Source organism: Cajanus cajan, chromosome 5 (genome assembly GCF_000230855.2).
Source record: "Cajanus cajan strain Asha chromosome 5, NIPB_CcT2T_4, whole genome shotgun sequence".
In the NCBI taxonomy this organism is placed as follows: domain Eukaryota; kingdom Viridiplantae; phylum Streptophyta; class Magnoliopsida; order Fabales; family Fabaceae; genus Cajanus; species Cajanus cajan.
Window position 1 is genome coordinate 6128084 of NC_138521.1, and position 19322 is coordinate 6147405.

The following is a 19322-nucleotide window of genomic DNA, read 5'->3' on the forward strand; positions in this document are numbered from 1 at the left end:
TCAATTGATGTTGCAGTCGAATTAGGGTGGGGACATTTTTTTTTAATAAAAAAACCTTGAAAAGATTAAATGTCGTGAATGTCAACGGGGTTTGGTTACATGGCAGGGATAATCATGATCATGGCCAAAATGTTGAAGATGAAGACCATGCAATGCCTAAGGACCATGCTGACGAGCAGCCTGCCGACATCACACAACAACTCCAGTCTAGTATGATGGTCAAATGCTTTCCCAAATATGGACTGGCATTCAAGGGTTACTAGAAGGATTAAATAATTTGACCATCAATGTTAACACAGGTTTCGATCGAGTACATAACAGGCTTGATGACCTCGAACAAAAATTTGATGACTTTCAGCGTTCATTTGAATAAACTACGTTATCTTATTTTCTTTTTTATTATTGTAATTTAAATATGTTTTATTTAGTTGCAACATTTTTCATTTCTATTATTTTATGTCATATTTAATTATTGTTTACTTAATTGATGACTGAATTGTATTTTCTGTTCCATTTTACAAATATGTTATTACTCATCTACTTTGTAATGTTAAAAATTTCTTAATTTTTTAATTGGTAAAAATTAACTTGTACAATTAACAAATGTATTTTCATTTCATTCTAATTTATGTCAATAATTTATTAATTTTTTTAATTTATTTTGTACATTTTTTTTATATTAAGAAAATTCTATTATTTAAATATTGACATCAAAAAGTGGGAATATAAAAAAAATAAAGTAATACATGTTTATAAAATTAAAATAATAACACTTTCATAAACCTTAATAAAATAATGTTAGAAAATATAATTATCATAATATATTTTGTTATTATTATTTATTATTATAAATATTATTATTATTATCATTATTATTAATATTATTATTATTTATTATAATTAGTATCATTATTATTTATTATGATTCTTATTATTTTTTTAATATTTATTATTATTATCATTTTTTATTATTATTTTTTAATAAATTATACCTATTAATATAATTTTATTGTAATTATTATTATTTACAATAAATAATATTATACTCATTTTTAATCCAAACGTAAAAGTGTAAATTACATATTCATCTATTAAATTTTTAATTTTTATCTATCATTAAATTTAAAGCAAATATTTAAATTAAATTATTTTTTAAATTAACATTTTATATTTATTTTTTTAGTTAAAATTTTTATATTTATCTTTTAATTATAATAACTTTTTTTAACCTAAGGGCAAAATAGTAATCTTACAAAATCATCAATTATAAAATTTATTTTTATCTATCACATCAATCAATTCACTCACAAACTTTCACAAACTTTCTCTACACTTTCCACTCACTTTTCCTTAATCTAAACAACCTCACTTTCCCTTCAAATCCCTCCTTTTCCACTCCCCATTTTCCATCCTCAAATCCAAACAAAGCCTTTATGACTAGTAAATAGAGAATATGATACAATTTTGAAACTCGTGAGAAATACAAATGGGAATATGATAACTAGGGTTTGTATCAAACACATTCAAACTTTTGGTATATGTCTTAAACACATTCTGAAAGGTATATGTGACACATTATTTGGTATGTATCAAACTTTTGGATCAGCTAAGGAATTTTGGCAAAAATCCTGAAGCAAGGTACATGATGGAAGGCACAACGGATGAGAAATATCTTGTTTACTCATTTTAATAACTATAAAAGAAGTATAAAACATTAAAAAAATGTACATTTCTTTTGCACAACTAGGCAATCACTTTCATTTAGAAGAATAGTTTCGTAAACAAAACAACACTATAAACTATATACTAGAAAAATACATGTAATGAAAGAAGGTCCATTAGAAAATCAGTCCTCTAAGAAATGGAAGCGAATCTCATAAGAATAAATGAATAATAATGAGAATCGTAACATGTAACACGCCAAGATTTTCATTAATTATTAAATTTTAATTTTTATAAATGATGGGATAATTTTTTTTGTTATAAATTTATATATTTTATTTACATGAAATATGTAGATTTCATTACAATATGTTTTATTAATATTTAAGGGAAGGAGAGGTGAACCTTAGTTAAAATATTTTTACTTAAAGGTTAAATGAGGGTTAGGTTTTTAAAAGAGGGGTTACAAAAGTTTCTTATTTTTACATTCTCATCTTTTTTATTTTATGCATACGCTCTGAAGAGTTGAGAGAAGAATCAAAGTTGGTGGAAGATCATCCTAAAAATCCACATCCTTTGACTAGTATTCATTAGGGTACAGGGGACTATTGTTCATCAAGGTACATGATGAGTAAGTAATCTTGTTCTAGGCGTGAGATATCTATTGGATAGTGAGATTGGTTCTTAATCTCTTCTTTGTTGTATATGTTGTATGAAGGAGGAAATATCAATTTATGACTTGTGATGCATTTTTGTCTTTTATATGATTCTTCAACTCTCTAATTGATATTATTAACATAAGTATATGGTTAATTTCGCACATTGAACTAATATTGTAAATCTTGGATTGTTCGTGGGTTCTTGTGGGAACCCAAAGAGAATGCATTTTTGGTGATTGTATGAGGAAATGATATGAGTGTGCAAATATGTGTAATTTGTGCTTATTAGAAGTGTATTCTTGATATTTTTAAGTGTTTTACTGATTGGATTCATCAATTAATATCTTGTACATGTGTTGTATAATATTCAAAAAAAAATTTGCAAATTGTTGGTTTTTGATACAACGTCGAGCGTTGTTGTGACTAGGAGTAAAGGTTGCTCTCTATGCCACTCACGTCAGTGTGTAGGAACTCTTGGGAGCTCTCTATGGTGACCTCATCGGGCGTGAAGTGAATAATGTCGAGCACTAGTCATTCAAAGGGCTCGTGTGCTCAATAGATGCATCACGTTGGGCATGGGTTGGTTGCCTCCTAGTGTCGTCCTACATCTGGTACTTTTTCTTTGTTGAAGCTAATGGTGAATTATATTGATGACTCTGGGATTATTTGAGGGATATGATTGGGTATGATAATTGAATTTATATAATTGTGATGTTATGATGAATGAATGTTGCAAATGGAATATGATTGACAAATTGTTGTAAATGACAAATTGTTGTGAATGTAACATATTGGTATCATGATATTAATATTGCATCGAGTCTTGTATGTGACATGCATCATATGCATATTGACAAATCGTGTGTGTGGATCCTGTGAGGGTCATGCAAATTGACAAATTGATACATATTGTATCTTGTTGAGATTACTTTATTTGTGTGTGTTGTCCTTGTGTGTGTTTGGCTACCCAACATTATTCTACGTCATAAGTCAGAGCGAGATCTTTCTCACTTCCTGTTTTTTGTATGTATGTTGTTGTTAGTGAGACTCATCAAGGTGTTGATGATGTTGGTGATAAAACTTAGTCTTTGTATGAAAGTGCTATGATAAGAAATGTGACATTGAGACGTCGTTAGGACTTTTATTTATGTTATTCAAATTTTTCCAGGACATGATGTTAGAATATTTTATTAAACTTTATTTTGGAGATATTATTGAAGTTTTGACATAAAGAGTTAATTATATAGTATCTTCTTCCAAACTTGTATTATTCAGTTAGTTATTTATGCATGGACTTAATTTTTTTTTTAATTAAAGCACTCTTTGTTATGCTATTTGTCACATGTGAGGTGGAGGATATCAAATAACAAGCAAAGAAAGGAAAAAGATAGGTTTTAGTATTGTGTCAATAAAAAATAATGTGTGTTGTTGAATAAGAATGGTGATAAAAAAATCTAGGTTAAAATATTTTTTTAATCCTTATAGTTTTATTTACTTTATCTTTTAGTCCTTATAGTTTAAAAATAGACCTTTTTAATCTTTATATTTATTTTTAATCATTTTTAGTCTCTATAGTTTAAAATAGATTTTTTAGAGCACCTCCAGTGGGAGGTGATTGTTATGTATCTTACTTGTAAGCAACGATGCTTACAAGAAATCCCCGTTGGAGTAAACATATGTGGTGTTAAGTCTCAATTATGCTTCTTTTTGGACAAGACTTATTCAACAATTCCACTCATCCTTTGCACCATTGCAAGGTAATTGTTCTCTTTTTTATTTATTTTTTGTGCAGATATAGCTAACCCAGAATGTAGCTAACAATACCTTAATACACCTCATTTTTGTGCAGGTATTGAGCTAGAGAATTGAGGATAGAAGATCCTTTGGATTGGAAATCTAAGAAGCTAAGGAGCAGAGAAGAGTGACTGCGCCGGGCGCCACATTACCCGCGCCGGGCATGATCGAGACAGAGAGTACCTGAAACTCTCTGGAAGACATTGCGCCGGGCGTAAAAGGAATTGCGCCGGGCATGTATTGAGGCAGGAAGTGCTTAACTTCCCTGGAAGGCCTGCGCCGGGCGCGAAGACTTATGCGTCGGGCGCGTAACCCTAATCTGACTCCCCAAGCTCGTATTTGAAGACATTTTCGGGGGTTTCTCTCCTCATTCACACATTGGGCGCGTTTTAGGAGCTGTGAAAGGGATTCCCGGAGCTTGGAGTCGTTCGTGTGTGGGTCTTTCCTTCGGTTCTTCATTTCTCTCTTCATCTCTATTTTGTATTTACCCTCATTGTTTTGAGTGGTTCTACCCATTTTTTGTGGGGTTAGATGTAACCAACGAATTCTAATGTAATCCTTACGTTTTTAATGATATATATATATGTTGTTCATTCATTGTTGTGTTGTTTCTATTCTTAATGCTTGCTTTGGATTGATTCTCCTTTGCATGATATAGGTTCCATTGGGTGTTTGAAAATAACCATTGAAACTAGCTCTGAAACAAATGCCTAGAGGGAAATGTATCTAGGAATGGAGCTTAGCCCATTAGTAGTCTTAAACCCTAGCCCGTAATGCGGGTGTAGATATTGGGTACTCAAGGAATTGATATTCAATATCCGCACCTAGGCTCTTGCTCTAAGGGATTAGGTTTGAGTAAACTTATGGGTTGACTAAGCAATGTATGTAACAAGAGATTAAGGAATCATTAGTCTGACATTTGGTAAAATCTGACCCCACAATCTCACAAAAACCATAATACCATTTCTACTCTTTTCCACACAAAAACCAATATTTTATAGTTTTAACATTCCAGTAGTCATGCTTTTCAATTCACATTTACATAAAAAACTAGAAAAATGGAATTATTCTTTAGTCACGAATAGTCAATAAATGCTTATGTTACCTTCTAATCCCTGTGGATACGATAATTTTACTACTTGAACGACCGGTATACTTGCCGTGTTTGAGACCGTTAATAGAATTAAACTGATTTACAATTATAACAAAAGTATTTCAACGGAAAATCTCAACACGTGGCAGCCCAAGTTCTAAAAAAAAATTTCTTTGTTGCTTGTAGAAGCAACGGTGCTTAGAGCATACGTGGTCGCATGCACTGGCAGAAATCGTTCGCGAAGCGCACGCGTCTCCAAAATCCTCCACCACGCAGAACCCCCTGACCGACCCTGTCAGCCGCGCGCGGAACCCCCGACCAAACTCCATCAGCCGCATGCGGAACCCCCTGACTGACTGGACACCCCAACCATGCACGCGCAACCCCCAACCAGACCCCTCAGTTACGAGTGCGGAAACCCCCCACCAAACCCCTCAATCGCGGGCGGAGCCATCGACCAAACCCCTTAGCCGCACGCGTGGAACCTCCGACCGGACCCCTCAGTCGCACGCGCGGAACCCTCGACCGGACCCCTCAGCCGCACGTGCGAAACTCCCCGCCCGAACCCCCCAGCCGCGCGCAACCCTCGACCAGACCCGTCAGCTGCGCGCGTGGAAACCCCCACCGAATCCCTCAATCGGGCGAAACCCCCTACTGGTTAAAAGAAAGAAAGAAGGAGAAAGTGAGAGAAAGTGAGAGTCAGACTTGAAGAGAAAAAGAAAGAGAAAGTGAGAGACGAGACTTTAAAGAGAAAGTGAGACTTAAAAAAAAAGAAAAAACGTTGGATTAAATTGTTGATAGACAAGAGAACCGTTGAGAGAGCCATTGGTGGTGTGTGTATAAATTGATGTTCACACTTTAGGAGAATAAATATTATTGTAATTTTAATTTACACAAATTAGACTAATTTTATTGTAATTGAATTTAATTTGTTGTAATTTTTGGTAATTCTTTTTATGTAATTTCTTTTATTATTGAAAAATTTTTATTATGTCATTTTTTTTGTTTGTTATTCATATTTATATATTATCCATAATAATTAATTTTATAAAAATTTATCATAAAGTATAGTGTGAGGTGTTAAAAAGTGTAGTATGAGTTGTAAAAAAGTAGGGGTGCTTTAAGCAATTTTCATTGGAGCAAAGATTGTAAAAATATAGTATGATTTGCTTATGAGTGATGTGGCACAGTAGGACCCATTTAAAGTGGTTGAGAGTTGCTTATAAGCAACTTCTATTATAAATACTTTTAGTCCTTATATTTGTAGTTTTTTTTAATCATTTTAGTCTTCGACTTTAATTTTTTTTTTGTAATGTTGTCTCTTTCATGTTAATATGACAAAGATATTAATTCAATTTCAAAATCAACATGATAGGTGTTGGTTCATGTGGGTAAACTCTAGTGTAACTAGTCATATGTGTAAAAACATATATCTCTTTAGGACAATAATATTATAAAAATTATAAAAATTAAGATTATAATTACAATATAGAAATTCAAAAATTATTAAAATTACAATATAGAAATTCAAAAATTTAAGACAAAAAGACAAAAAATATACTTAAAAAATTATTAAGATTATAATATAAAAATTCAAAAATTTTAAGTAAAAAGATAAAAAATATACTTAAAAAATTATTAAAATTAAACTATTTAAATATATAATAATATTATTACAAATAAATTAGAATATATAAAATAAAAATAAAATGACTAAATAGTTTAAAAAATAAAAAAATAAAATATCATAAATATTATTTAAATAAATTATTAAAAATATAAAATATAAAAAATTGTATCAGTACCCTCTCAAATAAGATGGGTACCATAGAATTTCTCTTGTTCTATACTCGAGACAATCAATGAAAAACTCTAATGCACGGGCAATGGTGTGGACACAAAAAACAATGAATATAATTGAACAATATAGAGTAAGGTCAGAAATTGTTTTAAGATTGAAAATTCAAAAATACCAACTTTAGTCATATTAAAATTTTTATAAAATTAGACCTTAAAAATGTTATTTAAATGTTGCAGTAAAAAATTTTCAAACATCATAATTATAACCCTAAAATTAAATTGCAATTCCAAACCTCCCATTCGGTGCAACAAATGAATGGTTGAATAAATTAGTAAACTTTATACAATTTGTATTGCACAACTCAAGCATATTGCAAGCTAGCTATGCACGACTTCGCTTAGGTTTGTCCCTAATCCCCATGTTAGAAAATATTTTAGTCAGCAATTAATTAGCACATATTCCTGTTCACTACATATTGAAATTGAATGACATGTGCATTTCACGTAAAAGGAATATTCACACATTTAAATAATCTATAGCATTGCCATGGGAGGGAGCAAGAGAGATTTTCTTACAATTTTACGTGTATGATGAACAAAAATTAGTTCGTTTTTTAATATTCTCTTTTCAGGAATCTTGTATAGTATGGGTTCAAGGCGTTCTCTTCCTGCAACAAATTGTTTTTTTACTAACAAAAAGACAAAATGGTTGAGAATTTAGAGTTGCACGAGTGGTGGTGCAACCAAATCATTTGAAGATATTACAATTAAATTTTGAGTGAAATTTACTAATTTAGATGAAACTTCTAGAAGTACAACATGTTTGCTTGTCCCACACACGGTAAATAAGAAAATGTTACTCTAAGTTAGTAAAAGACCGAAAATAATTAAGTCACTAGTGATATTTAATTTAAGTATTACTATTATTATGCACATATTTCATAGGCTTAAGACAAAAATTTTAAATTTTACATCTGTTTGATATAAGAAATTATAAATAAATAAAAAATGAAAAGGTACTCATTATACTCGAGTTTATATAATTTTGGTGACTCCAATGTAGAAAAGAAGAAAAAAAAAACTGTAATATGAAGAATAAAAGAAATGAAAATAATGGGTCAAGAATATAATTATTGTTGAAGTTATTTTATGATCATTTCTCTTAATTATTAAAAAAATATGTGTTTTATAAATTATTTTTTTTATCGATGTTGAACTTGTTTATATAGCAACAATTATAAAATATGAAAATGTATTTTCAAAGAAGAAATTGAAATATGGGAATATGGTGAGAGTGTAGATATTATAGAGATTTGAAAAATAATGTCATGTGAGGAGAGCCAGATCAGCGTGTGATGAAATTGTTGTTATGGTTATGGCACCTAAAAATTCGATGACAGATTTGAAGTACAGATAATAAGGGATATCCAAATTTGCAGAATGGAAGAGTACTGTGGGTTATTGTTGTATGCCAGGATATGCTGAGACTTAGAGTTTCAATTAATTAACATATATTATGCATTTCAATGAAGGTCCAGCTGTAGCATGCTGTGAACATTACATTATGGTTGACTTAAGCAACATTATTTAATCATAAACTTTTGTCCTCTTCTATTCATTCACCAAACAAAACAAATCTCTCCTATTAAAAACTTTATAAAAGATAAAAAAAATTTATAAAAAAAAAAAAAAAAAAACTCTGCCTCAAAAGTTGTTTGTAAATTATTTGTCCAATCATCATGGATGAATCACTACTACAACTGTAAACTATTAGAATTTATATTTAACACCCTATGCAATAAATATTGGCTAAACTGGTGGTCACTATCTGAAGCTTCTAATGTCTGCGCGTGTTAAGGTATTTAACAAGGTCGTTTTGTACTGTTTTGGTAAATATTTATTCCTAACTTTCTTATTTCAACTTTTTTTTTTTTTAAAGTTGGTTCTCGTACTTAATAATAAAAAAGTTTATCAAGCCTAGTTGAGTTTAATGATTTTAATTTGTAAATAAAATCTAAAACTTCAAATAATTCATTTGTTAAAAATAAAAATTACAAAGGCAAAAATAAAATAATCCACAAAAAAATAGTGGACATAACTGGATTGTCAATTTTCAAGCCAACACGCCCAAGTTAGAATTTTTTGTAGCCCGTTTAAAATATGGTGACCTAATTGTGGTCCAAAAGAGAAAAACGTTACTTAGTTCAATTCACTTATTGCACCCCATACTACTGAGTTAATACTGACCGAGTTGCCTCGTTATTCATTTTTCTATGTGGGCTTGACAATGGAGGTAAATAAATGTTGAATTTTGTCACATCCAACTTTGGCTAAGTTTGTTTAAAATTAAAAAAGATGTTTCTAAAACATAGTGATGTTTAAAAAAGTAATTTGAAGTAGATAGTATTTATTTTTTAAAAACAGTTTAAACAAATACATAAAAAAAAACCTTATTTTTATTACAAACATTTTTTTAAAAGGAAATAAGTTTTAAACAATTTTTTTATCTTGAATCCTTTTAAATAAATATTATATATATCTTAATATCTTTATTTGCTCATGGTCTTTTTAAAATAGAACTTGTATTTTTGACAATCAAAATTTAATGTATTTAATCGATTCTTTGGAAAAAAAAAAATTTGAGATTAGTGGAGTTGTGTACTCCATAGAATTAGAATGTAATGTGTGTTTAACTAACTTGTTAACCTTCTTACATCTTGTACTCAAGATTGATAAGTTGTGTATCTCTCAAAATTGAGATCTGATGTAGATTCATCTTGTAATTGTTTGGTCAATTGACCTAGGCTAATCTCGTTAGAGTAACGGTCCAATTAGTTGGGAGTACTACTTAAGTAGTTGACTTAAATGAAGAAAGAGATAATTATTCCAAGACTTTTTGGAATTATCCCCAAAAGAATTTGGGATGTTGATATGCGAACATATATGTATAAGATATAGGTTTTAGGTTTAGCTAAATTAAGTTATTTGAATGTTTTAGAACTTGGATGACCTTTAGATAATTAGAATATCTTCCATATCAGTACAAGATCTAAATACTTGAACAAGAAAATATAAAATCTCCTAAGTCTCTCACCTTAATTCTTACTTGCCTACCATAATATTTTTAAAAACAAACTTACATGGTGCATCAAACTCAACTAAAATTTATGAAATTGACCATTTTGATTCACATTACTCATCGTAAGTGTTAACCCCAATCAATATTACTTGGTTACAAAATTTTAAAATACTTATAAACAATGAATCTATTTTAATTTAGAGTAAAATTATATCTTTGCTATATTAGAATAACATAATATACTTTAAAGAGACCTTAGATCTTCAATTTGAAAATTTAACTTTAAATCTCCTATAAATACATATTGTCACTTTAAGAGACTTACTACTTACTTGAACATCGAAACATCCTTAATGAACATTTATTCCTTATCCCCAACATCTTAATTATGTTAGAAAGTAAGACAACCATCAATATATCCTAGATTTTTGTTCACTTAACATACGCCTTAATTCAAAGTTCGATCAAAGTCAACAATACATCATACTATGTTTAAAATTAAGAAAACTTCTATCATGAAACACTTAAATGCCTCCTCACCCATGATGAACCACGATTTAGAACCATTAGATATATTAATTAAAAATTCAATGGTTAGGACATATTAGTCACATGAAGTATTATATTTTTAGAGTAATCTTTTAGTTTACGTTTTTGTCCTCCAACTCCCCGGTGTCCCACATCCCACCACTCTCGGTCACTCGTTACAAGTACATGCTATTTCACCCTCAAAACACTTATATGATTTCCGAAACTGTATAGCCTCTATATATTAACTCGAACAATCATCACAGATTACGATATATTCAATTCATTTTGAAGCACCAAGCTGACCACGTCCACCAGAGGAGACAATCAACCTACAAACTTCATCTGAAATAACATTTTTGCGTCCCAAATGAGAGAGTACATTTTTATACTTCTATGCTAGAGACTCTTAATTAGACTAGGAAAACCAAGTAGGGTTTCTGGAAAATATGTGAAAACAATTAATATTAAGTGATTCTGAAGTCTTTAGCTTGTGAATTTTTCCACTAAATAAATTAGCACTTGGTCAACACTTGTATAACCTATTTTTTCTGTTCGGCAAACACTTGTGTTTGTGTGCATTTTATCACAACTCAGACAAAACAACTCGCAACTACAATTTTTTTCTCTAGCTATTGGTAGTCTTAATCAGCTTGATGTAACCAACGATACTTGTAGGAGAGTAAGTAAAGATTTTTATATCAGTGACTACAAAAATTTACGTACAAACAAAGGAAGAAAAAAAAAACAGAAAAAGGTAATTCTTATTATTTACAAAGCTTCATCCTATAACTGAGATATCAGTAAACTTAAGTATCATAAAGTATACACATGTCTCTGATCTATAACATCAAAATTCTAAGGAATGTACCAAATAACACAAGTCCCTGATCCATAATCGCCACTCTTTTCCTGGTTATTCCAAAAGATACACACATGACTCGTTCTTTTTCCCATGAAGACAATCTAAATTGTGTTACCTAGAAGTCAAAATTATCCCTGCTGCTTCCGAAGCTGTTTGATCCATGTCTAATCCCGGGTTCTTGGTTGTCAAATACCGGAGACCCTCTAGGAGATGACCAGACCTCTATTGTTCTTGATTCTTGATGGCCACCCTCGGGTGTTAACTCCTTTATCCTTCTAATAGCTTCTCCCATGTCTAACCGTTGCTGAGGGTCGCTTTTAGTGCATTCAGCACCAATGTGGAGGAGTTGCTGCATCTCTCCAAGTGATTTCCTAGAGCTTGAAATTTCAGGATCAAGCAATTCGGATTCCCTTCCCTCAGAGATTGCATTCTCAACCCATTGCACCACATCAGTTCCACCCTTACCATTGCTAAGGTACTGAGAGGGGAATTTCCCTGTGAGCATCTCGAGTATGACAACCCCGAGACAGTAAACATCACAACTACGTGAAAGTTGGCCATGTTGTGCTGCCTCTGGTGCCTTGAAAGCAAATAGCACCTGTGAAATAGTGGAAGGGTTCACCATGTGGCTGAACCCGTAATCTACAAGCATTGGTTCATTATCTGGTCCTAGGAGAACATTGCTGGACTTGAGATTGCCATGTGGTAGATCATAGGTAGCAAGTTCTGTGTAAAGAAAACGCATCCCTTCAGCAATTCCACGTGCTATCTTCAAACGAGCAGGCCAATCAAGCTCAGAATGCGATGGTCCTCTGTCACCTGCAAATAACACAACATTGCACGCTTACTATATATAGAGAAATTCTATTACCTTCGAAAATTCAAGGGTTTTAGCACTATTATTGAGAAACTTTTCTCCTTCTCCTCTTTTCTCTTTTGGTGTGGAAACTCATTTAACTATTAGCTCAAAAAATAACTGTACAAAGACCTTCAAACTATTGGGAAAAACCCAAGTCCTGCCAATCCTAGATCATTAAAAAGGGTCACCCACCATTTATTCACGTATACCAAGCTCAATAGTGCTAGACGTGAGGGGGTGTATTGGGAAAAACCCAAGTTCCACATCGACTAGAGATTAAGAAATTGAATAATATATAAGTGAAAAGCAACCCTTACCCTTACCTTACAAGCCGGTTTTGTAGGGTTGAGTTAGGCTTAATCCACTATTCTAACATGGTATCAGAGCCATTTAGATCCACTTTAAAAATGGGCCACCCACCATTGATGCATGCCTCATAGGCATGAGGGGGTGTATTGGGAAAAACCCAAGTCCCGCCAATCCTAGATCATTAAAAAGGGTCACCCACCATTTATCCACGTACCAAGCCCAATAGTGCTGGACGTGAGGGGGTGTATGGGAAAAACCCAAGTCCCACATCGACTAGAGATTAGGCAATTGAATAATATATAAGTGGAAAGCAACCCTCACCCTACAAGCCGGTTTTGTAGGGTTGAGTTAGACTTAATCCACTATTTTAACACAAACATCTCTAAATATCATAGCAACTCTCGGTTCTTATTTGATAAGAGTTTATTTAAAGACTCATAGATATGATGTGTTAAGGTTATATGGTGTCAAATTCATTTGTGTTTTTTCTCTTTCATGTTTAATCCCTTATTCCCAACATATAAGTGTTTAATTAAGCTTATGGAAACCTTTTCCTTTCTATTCTATTTATCCAATTGATGCATTAAACCAGATTTGAAATGGACAAAACTTAGATGCAACAAGTATTTTAGTGCTATTTTTCAATCACCTTGATAATTTATATTGATCTTTAATACTAAGTTTTTATTACGCATATTACTGAGTAAGTTAGGAAGAATGAGTCTTACCATGAAGTGAAAACAGTAGACTGCCTCCCGGAACATACTCAGAGATAACTAGTTTCTCATCCTTTCTGAAATGATAAGCTAAAGGGCTCAATATATTCCAGTGTTTGAGCTTTGCAAGCTTCCTCATCTCTGCATCAAAATCATCTTTTTCCAAAACATTCATCTCTCTAGTCCTTTTCACCACCACTGCCACTCCATTAGCCATGACGGCCTTGTAAGAAGATCCAAAGCATCCATTTCCCAGCACTTCCGCAGCGGCCCTCATCAAATCTGGCAAACCAAACACACCCTTCTCATCATTCACCATCGCAAGTTCCCCCACGTTTTTACCTTGACCAGATGCCCTTCTGCCGGAGGATATTTTTCTAATTGTTGAACTTGAAAATGAACTTGCACTTGCACTTGAACTTCCATCCAAATCCCTTTTCACTGGTGCAGTCACTTGAACTTCCACTGCACCTTCATTGATATCTTCAAACATGACAAAACTCCCCTCCTCCTTCTTTCGCCTTGATCTCACAATACAAAACACAACAAGCGAGACAAGCACCACACTCGCTATTATAAAGCCAATAATCTGCAAAGAGCTACCACCTGGCAAACCACTACTATTTTTTGCATCAATGGGACTTGGATTCTCCGTTTTCTCTTCACATGATTTTCCAAACTTCTCACCACAAAGACCAGAATTCCCGGCAAAGGAGCTCTTGTTGAACTTCAACAAACTAGCCGGAACTTCACCTTCCAACTTGTTGTTGGAAACATCGAATTTCACCAACGCCGGGTTATTCATCTTAGGAATGCTTCCACTAAACTGGTTGTTCTCAAGATGCAACTCCATGAGCTGAGGCATCTCTCCCAACGAGGAAGGAATGTTCCCCGTGAATTGGTTATCAGAGAGCCACAATTTCTTCAAAGACCTCATTCTTTGGAAGTACTCCTGAGGAATATCCCCAGAAAACTTGTTCCCTTGCAAATACATCCCTTTCAAGAACCCTATTCGGTTGAACTCTGGCATGTTGCCTGAGAAAGAATTGTTGTTGAGGCTAATAGTTCGAAGACCCTTGAGTTCAAGCAATGCATCAATATTTATTTCCCCTAAGAGCCCCATTCCTCCAAGGCGAAGCCCCGTGACAAGGCCATTGTTGCAAGCAACGCCTTGCCATTGATCATCTTCACTACAAGGTACCGAATCAGCCACCCAACTAACCAAAGCTTCGGAGTTGGAGAACGATTTTTTTAGTGCCACCAAAGCTTCTGCTTCTGTCATGGAATATATCACAGGCAAAGCCACGATGATGATAAGAGTTGGCTGCAAGATTATCGCCGGAGCTATCGCCATTACTTTCATCAAAATTTTGTGCTTCAAGCTGTATTGACAACTATCATGGAATGTTGTGATTGTGACTTTTTTGGGGTCATTGCTTGCTTCTGATATTTTCTCGTTTTTCCCTTAGTTTCTTTGTGACCCCTGCATGCATGCATGGTGAGGGGTCTCTTTTGGGAGAGTGCAAAGAGAGCCTCACAATGAGATAGCCCTCATGGTTTTAGGCAAGAGAGACAGAGAGGGTTGGAATTTTGGTTGAACAAGTCAAAAGGAGTTTTAAACCATTATTATCTTATCCTTTGTTTGGTGATAATTATAGTATGACACTTGTATTCTACTAATAAATCGAGTGTTTATCTATTTTATCGGTAAGTACCTTATTATTATTAGAATAGGAATACCAAACTCGTGGCATGTTTTATATGCATTAGATGAATTAAACTTCCTAATTCCTATCAATCCTTCAGATATCAAATTCTTAAGATGAGAGAGTACTATTTTCAATCAGAAAATACGTGGTGCAGATGATAGTAATAGCAGGAAAGACCTTGAAATCTAAACCACAAACGCAAGAATGCATCTCGGTGGAGCACTTCGATAATTCCGAATCATTTGAGTTATCAATTGAATAAGTTCTGTTACATTGGCAAAGCACTTTCAACGGATTTTACTTAATGGAATGGAACATGATCTCAGAGAATTAAACTTAAATTATTGAAAATAAAAAAAATATGTTGATCTAAAAAAAATGCAACACAATGCCTCTAACTATAAACCTCTGTTTAGAAGTTTGACAGTTTCTTCGAACACCCTTCTCAACTTTAGTTTAGGTCTCATAGAATTATATGGGTCTTAATTGGGCCTTGTGTCATGTGTTATTGCATCCGGAACCTTCGAGCATGAACAGTAGAGTATGGTTAGTATTGACAGAGAACTCTCTATGTATGGAAGAAGAAACTTAAAAAATAAAAATAGGTTACAATACTCTTTTTGTTTCAATCAAAAAAGTTTCACACAAAGTAATGATAAAGACTCAAAGGAATTAAAAAAATGTATGTATAAAGATAAAAATAAAAATAAGTAAAAATATAAGAATTAAAAAAGTATGTTAACCATAAAAACAAATATCAAATATTAAAAAGGCAGAAGCTTTTGTCAAATTTTATAAAAAATAATCATTAGATAAATTGAACTTTGGTTATTTAATTAAAAGTGCAGTTAATTAACTGAGAGCAAGGCTATTTATAAGAACACATGAACAAGTCATTTTCTTTTAGATATGAAAAGTTGATTACCTCCTTTCTTATGGTTGCTTTTGAAAGAAGTTTTGCACGAAATTAATATAAAAAGTTGGAATTTATAATCTAGAAAATATATTTACATGAAAAACTTGGATATAGATCGATACTACACATCGTCAACATAAAGAATATAAGAGAGAAAGGTTTTTTTTTTTTAACATACAAAAAATATAGGACTACTTAATAATTTCTTAAATATCAGAATTTTTTTTTCTTCAAATAATTGAATATAAGTTAACTTAGTTTTACAACTTATAAAATAATAATTATTTTTATATATTATATTTTTATTATATATCATTAGATAATGTATGATCTCCAACACACCTTCTTACACCATTAATTAAATATCTCAATCAAAGTTTACAGCATAAAATATATACATATAAATAATAATCAATAATAACTAGAATATATATTATTATGGTTATGTCACTGGTCCACGCGGAATTTCTAACACTTTTTTTCAATATTTAAAATAACTGTATACTAGAATTAAACTCGAGAAAGAGAAAAAATTATGCTCATTAAACTTGTGATGTTTTTATTTTGGGCATATTTATGTGCAACTATTACTGTTTGTTGCAATTAGAAGGTGCAGGTACATGCTACGCGGCCCAAAAAGTTAAAAGGAATTAATTGAAAATATTAATGCAATTTATTAGAATGTGTTTTTGAATTAATTTTCCATTTATTCACTAGCTAGCCCACCCAAAAGCTCTGGCAACACGTGTTCTTCAATTATTTTTGGCTTTTGGGCCCAGATAAATTAAAAAAAGAATAAAAATACACAAAATAAATTAAAAAAAATAATAATAAATTACAAGAATAGGTAATTTTTGACACGTAGGAGGTCACGTGGATGAGAAAACGCAGGGGGCTGGGCGTTTTTCAGAAGAAGTCTCCTCCCATGCGCCTTATATGGGCCCACGTGACACATGTCTGATGTGGAGAACAAAGAGCAGGGGGGAGGAGTTTTTCGGATGGAGCCTCCCCCCAGGCGCCATCTGTACAGGTTCTGACACGTGGTAATGCGCCTCCACCCTAGGCGCTATGTATATTATACATATTACGCCTACACCCCACGCGCCACCATATTAAACACCTTCCCCTCCATTTTCTGTTAAAAGGTGAGTGCTGAGATAGTAAAATTTGTTTTTGAGAAAACGCTTGTACTCCCTGCGCTTTAAGAAAATGCTTCTTCAGAGAAATTTTTTCGCACAACAAAATATTTTCTTGCACGTTCTTATCCAGGTAAGAGTTGTAGTTTATTTATTTAAATTTGGAATTAAATATTAAAATTTAAAATGTAATGGGCTGATTCGTTTATGGTTTCTGGGTCTGGAACGGCTCGTTCTGCAATCAGAACGGACTGTTCTGATTGAACATATTGGTCGTTATTTTGGATCCGGAACGGGCCGTTCTAATAGTAGAACGGGTTCTGGTTGCTTGCGTAACTGAATAATGAAAGGTATCAGAACGACCCGTTTTGCTTTCGGAACGGGCCGTTCCAGAACCCAATTTAAGACACCTTTTGTGCAATGAGAACGGCCCGTTCTGGTTTCAGAATGGACCATTCTGATTGCACTCACGAAGATGAGTAGGACGAGGACAACGACATATGTATGGGACCCAATTGAAATTTTTTAATTATTATGAGGGATTAAATTAGGCATTTAGGCATTTAGAAAATTTATAAGTTATGTGTTGTTTGAATTTAATATTTTGTTTGTTTGTTTGTTTAATTATATCAGGATGTCTATACAGATGATTCATGCAGGACCTATCGACGATTCGTTATTAAGGCTTCAACCATTCCATATATCTGAGCATATATGGAATGGAGTTGAAGATAGGGTTTTGAAGGTTAGAAGAGCAACATAATCATAGTTGCGTGGTGTTGAGATTCCAGCTGCTATTCAGGATCTTCTACAGAGGGCTGGGTTTTTGGGGGTGGCGCAAATCAGTTACTTTCCTGTGGACAATCATTTGATTTCTGCCTTAGTTGAGTGATGGAGACCAGAGACCCACACGTTTCACATTCCCTTGGCGAGTGTACTATCACGTTGGAGGATGTTGCAATGTTACTTGGGTTGAAGATCTTCGGGGCACCCATTACTGGATACGCAACTATGGATTGGGGAGCTCTTGTGGAGCGCCTTCTTGGCATGACACCCCCTGAGTCAATGCTTGTTGGCGGTCGATTGAGGATGAGTTGGATTGACCGACACTTTTCTAATGTTTCTAAGCATATACATAGCCAGGAACAGTTGGAACGCTATACTAGAACTTTCATTTTAAGCATAATCGAGGGATATCTATTAACTGATCACTCTAACTCCTTTGTATCCCTTAGATATCTGAGTTTCCTAGAAGACCTGGATGCTTGTGGTCAAATGAGTTGGGGGTCATGCGTGCTGGCGAATATGTACAGGGAGTTGTGCGTGTGCACGAATTATGATCATAAGGAAATTGGTAGTTCAGGTATTCTAGTGCAATTATGGGCATGGTATCGGTTTCCATTTCTTGCACCACCTCATCCACCTTTATCTACATTTCATGTTCCTCTAGGGGCATGGTTAGTAACTATATTACTTGTGATCGATTTAAGAATAAATATATTTAGAATTAATTTGTATATTGAAGTATTAATGGTTTTTTTTATTTTTATAACAGGTGGAATTATGCCTTGCATAAACCTAGAGAGGAAACAAAAGATAAAATTGTGAAGTATAGAGAGTATTTTGACCGTTTAAAAAGAGAGGATGTAAGTCTTAATTTATAATATTTTATTGAAGATTTATATATAAAAAATTGTAATTATAAATGATAATTGCTAACTACTTATTTGTTATGTTGTTTTGCAGTTTCTATGGCAACCATACTTGGAGTTACTACCTACATTACCTCCTTACTGTTTTGAGGACTCACAAGTATGGAGGTCAACTATCCCATTGATTAATTTCCACATCGTCGAGTATCATTACGTTGATCGTGTCATGCGACAATTTGGGATGGTCCAACACATTCCTCCGCCTCCTATTCATCAGGAGAAATTGCATGATCTTTCCTTGAGAAGCAAGGATAACATGGACTGGTCACGCATACACGTTCAATTTGTGCAAGAGTGGCAAACACGACTTCATCGTGTATGGACACAAGCTGCATGTGATACACCACACTTGAGCAATAGCTCAGAATACATGGTGTGGTATAGGAAACATACAATACGATGGATTTCTCCTTCTAGTGCGATCACTAACCCATGATCATGGTGTGGTATAGGCAATCACTGACCCATGAACAGTGTTTGTTGCA

At 33.2% G+C, this 19322-nt stretch overlaps 2 protein-coding genes across 2 annotated transcripts; one reads left to right on the forward strand and one right to left on the reverse strand.

Moving 5' to 3' along the window:
- Positions 1-11287: 11287 nt before the first annotated feature.
- LOC109812629 (Leucine-rich repeat protein kinase family protein) lies at positions 11288-14959 on the reverse strand. Its single transcript, XM_020376620.3, has 2 exons — positions 13377-14959; positions 11288-12299 (listed from the first exon to the last, which is right to left on the reverse strand). Exons 1-2 carry the CDS (start codon positions 14725-14727, stop codon positions 11596-11598), a joined length of 2055 nt encoding a protein of 684 aa, XP_020232209.1. The 5' UTR covers positions 14728-14959; the 3' UTR covers positions 11288-11595.
- Positions 14960-18016: 3057 nt separating this feature from the next.
- Positions 18017-19273, forward strand: LOC145957797 (serine/threonine-protein phosphatase 7 long form homolog). Its single transcript, XM_083074205.1, has 3 exons — positions 18017-18582; positions 18681-18771; positions 18872-19273. The coding sequence occupies exons 1-3, from the start codon at positions 18017-18019 to the stop codon at positions 19271-19273; spliced, it is 1059 nt and encodes a 352-aa protein (XP_082930331.1).
- Positions 19274-19322: the final 49 nt, after the last annotated feature.